The following is a 5792-nucleotide window of genomic DNA, read 5'->3' on the forward strand; positions in this document are numbered from 1 at the left end:
TTTTCAATCGGAAGAAGACAAAGAAAAAAAAATGTAGGTTTTGTGGTATTCAATGTGAAATATTGTCTCGTAGTGGTTTTGTTTAACATGTTTAGTTGTACATTTTGTTTGCCTGACTTGAGGGACCACCTTGGTAGAACGACACTTTATTTTGCGACCACAGATTAATAAAATTAAACAAAATCCTCAAAAATTCTGAATATCTCTTGAATAAGCAAAAAATAAACAAGTACTTTGGTGTTCACTGCTGCACTTTTGGGACGGATTTATGATGGCTCAGAATTTATGATTTTTATGAAAAAGGAGTGGAGGAAGTCAGCCACACATCATTTTGGGGGATTGAAGGTTTTCATTTGATTTCATTAATTTCTTTTTTTTATAAATACAAAAAAATCTTTTTTTTGAAATTAGTAAAGCTGAAATGACTTGAACAAATTTAAAAGAAAAATGTTTTTTTCTAAAAATTATGGAAATATTTATTTCTTTTTTATTTGTGTGAATGGAATAAAGAAAAATAAATGTTTTTCTTCAAAATGACCTCTTCATTCATCTTGGGATGTCTGAGGTTTATGTAATATTTTGTTTTGATGAATCTGCTATTTGTTCTAATTTAACCACTTCAATAATCTGTAATAAAATACCAAAAAAAAAAAAAAAATGGGCAATATGTTAAAATGACATAAAGACAAACAAAATTCTGTTTTCATTTTTAAAATTTTATTTTCAATTTGGAAATATTGAGCATCTTCTTGGCACATATAATTTTGGTTGAGTGAATAACTGTTCTTTTCAGTTGGATGTTTCCTTCCATTGAACAAAAGTCAAGCACGTACACACACACACACACACAACAGGAATTTCTGCCTACCAAATTCAATCGAGGCTTCAGTCAGCCTAAGGCTATTCCAGAAGACACTTGTCCAAGGTCTACTCAGCCACACTGTGGCACTTTGAGCAATTGGTGTATGGTATTTAATTGTTGCTGCTCAGTCCAGCCTTCTTCTCCATAGCTCTGTCATATTTTCTGTCTTTAGCACGAAGCTTCACATTTTAGGAATGGTCAAATTCATTCCAGAGTTTTTCACTAATAATTCTGGTCACTAGAATATTCACCATAGAGAGACGAAAAGCAAAAATCAACTTTGTGTTTGAATTCTAAATGTAAAGACAGGACATGACTAAAATATTTCCAGGCAGTCTTTAATGCACCATTCTCTCATTTCGCTGCCCTTAAAGGCTAGACTAATAAACCAAATGAAATGCCGGCATGTTTTGAAGTTCTCTCCATAAATTTCAGTTTTGACTTCTCATAACTTCATTAATTACGGCATTTGAGCTTTCTTGTTTCAAAATTTATTATTTAGTAGCTTTTGAACAGAAGTATTTTCATGTAGTAAAGAGTGTTTACCAACATAACAATTCTGTCAAATAATAATAATAATTATGGAGTCCTGGTTTAGGATGAATGTTACAGTAATTTAGCCCCAGGAGACATCGTCTGCAGCTGGCTATACGACACAATCTGTGTCCTTATATTTTCAAACAAGGGAATCTAGCACCCCAACTCAGCTAAAAACAATATCGGTGTATCATGATTTCTCGGTTATTTCTCTTCATCAGCACAGAATAATTGTTCGGCTAGAGGTGGTGCTGCCAAATTCCTGTTTGGAATATATAGTTTTCAAAGGGACAACTAGTCACTGATCTATAAATTGCTACAAAGAACTGTTGCTGAATATCTCTCATGATATTAAAAAAAAAAAAAAATAGAAGTATTCCTGTTAATAATTAAGAGAACCTTAGAAAGTTAAAGCTTTCTTTGCAAAATATTACTCTTGTTAGTGTTGTTACTGTTTGTCTTTGGATGGTGAGGTGGGGTGGTCAGGGGCCTTTTTTCATGTCAGATACTCTGTCCGATATGCCCACCTTTATATTTACCTCTTACAACATAACCGGGTGTATCTTTTTAAAAATAAAATTATAAAACCACACAACAAAAAGCAACTTGTTCCTTGCCCATCTTTTGCATCACACCGACACCCCGTGATGCTGAAAACAATTTTGATAACACAGAAATCAGGTCTTGGTTAGGACAATGTATAGCCAACAGAAATATAGTCCATGGCACCAATGGAATGGAAAATCAAGTTGACATCAGTTAAAACACAAGTTTAAGACTTGTTATGTTATAGCTTTTAACGAAGAAGAGTAGCACCATTGATCCCTTTTCAGGGCTTTGGAGAGTCCTGGGGTGAAAGTCACGATGTATAGTTTGACCTCAGACTAATTCAACAGTGTGCACTCAACTCTGGCGATAATATTTGAAGGTCAGGGGTCAAGGATTGGGGTTAAATCTGAGAGAAGAGTTTAGTGTTCCATCCAATCACAAATACAGTCCGTTGGAAGGATTTCCGCTCCATCTCTGGGAATTTCATCTGAAATCAAGTTGATCTTAAAGCACTACATTGAACTCCACCGAGAATTGGTAAGGAAGTCGGGCTACTCAACAGAATCATTCCAAAACATTTCATCAACTCTGAGCTGTTATGGTACAGTGCAAAACTTCTTAACACTCGCCATTTTGTTTCAGTGCAGTCCAGGCTTCAAACTAAAAGTCAAAAGAAATAGATAAACAAAGCAACAAATAAATAAAAACAGTCAACTGCTTCTAGTCGTGTTTTTAGTATTGGTGATGGGGAGGGTGGCGTTGGATTTGAAATGGAGACCAATGTAAATGAATTCGCTGCCAGGCGAGATACTTGTGGGTTACGTCACTTCATAGGAAACACATACTTTCAGAGTTGTTACCCTTACACTCACCATTTAGTCTATTATTACCCATAACCTATTTCTTTAACTACCCACAAGGGGCTAAACATAGAGAGGACAGACAAACGGATTAAGTCGATTATATCGACCCTAGTGCGTAACTGGTCCTTAATTTATCGACCCCCGAAAGGATGAAAGGCAAAGTCGACCGCGGCGGAATTTGAACCCGGAACGTAACGGCAGACGAAATACCTATTTCTTTATTACCCACAAGGGGCTAAACATAGAGGGGACAAACAAGGACAGACATAGGTATTAAGTCGATTACATCGACCCCAGAGCGTAACTGGTACTTAATTTATCGACCCCGAAAGGATGAAAGGCAAAGTCGACCTCGGCGGAATTTGAACTCACAACGTAACGGCAGACGAAATACCGCTAAGCATTTCGCCCGGCGTGCTAACGTTTCTGCCAGCTCTCCGCCTTGTTATTATTTTTGGACTCGTCTACTATTCCTACACATATACACAAGCATACACATCCAGCACTGCAGATGTTTAAATTATGAATGTCACAATTTCTTGGGGGTTTATAAGTCATTTCTGATATAGCTCTTGTTGTATCAGAAGAATTTGGGAAAGCATGAGACAGACAGAAAACTTTTGGAGAGTAAAGCGAAGACACCTGTATCCCAGGCTATAAGAATTGGTCAGTAATTAATCTGACCAAATCTTGTGAAATGTTATTGGCCACGTGGCGAAATATTTTGATACCTGATAACATAAACTATTAGAAATATATATAAAAGTGAATACATCAATGATAACGAGATTTTAACAGCTACAAATATTCTGCAGCAGAAAAAAAAGTTACATATGTTTAAACAGGTTTTTATCTGATTACAAATCTTTAATTCATATCTGAGTTAAGACAGCACGCGGCACAATTTTGAATCAACAAAATTCATTTTACGTGTACTTTAAATTTCCGAAAGTAGAGACAACATCAACTGTACTATATCGATTACTCTAAACATTCACTTGTTTATATTTCTATTTACTTAAAAATAACTGAAAATTAATTCGCGCTTATCACCTTGATACTTGTATAATAACGAAGACTTATGAATAAAGAATAGAAATTAATGAAATAAATAAGGAGAAAAAAGATTTTGAATTTTAAAAAAAATTATTTATTCTATAATACAAAAGTTTATGATAAATTAAATGTAAAGAAATGTTAGTTGTAAATCTGAATGGTTAAAAATAAAAGTAAAAAACTCACGTTAATTACAAATATAGAAAAAAATTACGAAAAAAACAGGAGTAAAAAGAAATAGAATTATCATATGAAAGAGTTTGTTTTTCTGACACAAGCCAGAAGATTTATATGGAAATAATTAGCAAATTAAGAGTCGTATAAAAATAGATGAAATATAATAAAAATGAATGAGACGTCGATCGAGATGATATAGTGTTTGTATGTAGAGGAATGTGAGTGTAGAACATTGAGAATTAAAGAGAAATGTTTCCACGTTCAACTGTGTAAAGTTAATATGAATAAAATACATGTGAACTGTTGCAATAAAGAACAGTGAGAAATTGATGTCTATTTACATTTTATATACATTAAAACACACCTGAATGTAGCAACAGGTTGTGTTACATATGCACAGCCATAGAGAATAAGTTCAATTCTTACTTTACTATGTAGGAAAGAGTATGGACTTCGCTCACTATTATCATTTGTTAGGTTTTCTGTGTAATTTCTATAGAGTGTAGAAATATGTTAGTCAGTTTTCAGCGCGTTGTCCGTGTTACTTGGCGACACGGATTTGTTTAAAAAGGGAAACTGTTTCTTGAAATTTGTGTCTGTGTTGTGAAGTACCTCAAGGAAATCAACCACTAATTCATCCAATAATTGTTCATTGAGAGAAGTGTCCATATAAAAATGCCATGGATTTTGTTGGGAAGACAACGGAATCTTCCAGTTACCCCATTCAATAAACAAATGTATACAGATAGATGCGATAGTTTTTGCTGTATATTTGAGAGAGAACTTCGTTAGAATCAGACAGCATGTAGCAAACTGGTTAATTATTTTCACTAATTTATCTTCGAGTTTGATTATGTTACATACTTTGATAATATGAGACTGGGGTAGAGTAATGCGAAAATCGAAGTTTAAACAAACTAAAAGGGCTTCTTCATAAAGGAAAAAGTCTTTGGCTATCCGATTAATGGTAGTTTTGTTTTTTTCTAAATGTAGATATTGTTGGAAATATGTTTGACTTTCGACAATCACTTGCTCAACAGCAAGCAATTTATCATCGAATTTAGCAGCGAAAAACAAACACACGGGTCCCATGAGTTTATAACTAAACTGGTGGAAGGAGTTATACATATAGAATCGGTGCATATAAACTACGGCAATGTTTAGTATATATTCGCTTAACATCAATCGTCGGTTAATGTATAACATAAACATACCTGTTTTCTGACGATAAAGTAATTCGTTTTCATAGGTAAAGTTATCAGGTTGATATTTTCGCTTGAAAATCTCAACAATTTGTTCTTCGCTGAAAATCCAGTCTGTTTTTCGTGGCGCATTTCCATTGGAGCTTTCAGGTAAATCATTCATCGGAGTTTCATTAGTTTGTTGATTATCAGCAATTTCCACCTGTAAGGAATTCTCAGTATTCGCCATTTGATCCATTTAAAAATAAATCTCGTTCTTTATCTCTTTTTCAGTTAATCGATAAAGTTTCGGCTGTTTGGTGTCTGAAATCAGTATTTTCTTGGAGAATTCGGTTGGAAAAATTGCTTTCGTGGTCAGTGTGTGTTGGCGAAGCGGAAGCAAAAACTTCACTGTCCCCTGTCACGGACCCTCTTTCTTATATATACCCCAACAGGTGTCGCCTGCCGAAAGGGGTGAGCGGAAGTGGATCCCGGGAATCTAGCCTAATTAAAGATGCGTCATAAACGCCGATGGAGTGTAAACTCACCTTCAAGTAAAATAGTCTT

General features: G+C 34.6%; 1 protein-coding gene across 1 annotated transcript; it reads right to left on the reverse strand.

Annotated features, from left to right (window-relative positions):
* Positions 1–4557: 4557 nt before the first annotated feature.
* On the reverse strand, positions 4558–5475 carry LOC115215126 (cyclin-T1-like). Its single transcript, XM_029784299.1, has one exon. The coding sequence runs from the start codon at positions 5473–5475 to the stop codon at positions 4558–4560; it is 918 nt and encodes a 305-aa protein (XP_029640159.1).
* Between the last annotated feature and the right edge of the window lie 317 nt (positions 5476–5792).

Source organism: Octopus sinensis, linkage group LG8, assembly GCF_006345805.1.
Source record: "Octopus sinensis linkage group LG8, ASM634580v1, whole genome shotgun sequence".
Taxonomy (NCBI): domain Eukaryota; kingdom Metazoa; phylum Mollusca; class Cephalopoda; order Octopoda; family Octopodidae; genus Octopus; species Octopus sinensis.

What these genes read in the sequence shown, in the direction of transcription:
- LOC115215126 (XM_029784299.1), bottom strand. Translation starts at nt 5,475, where the DNA reads ATGGCGAATACTGAGAATTCCTTACAGGTGGAAATTGCTGATAATCAA.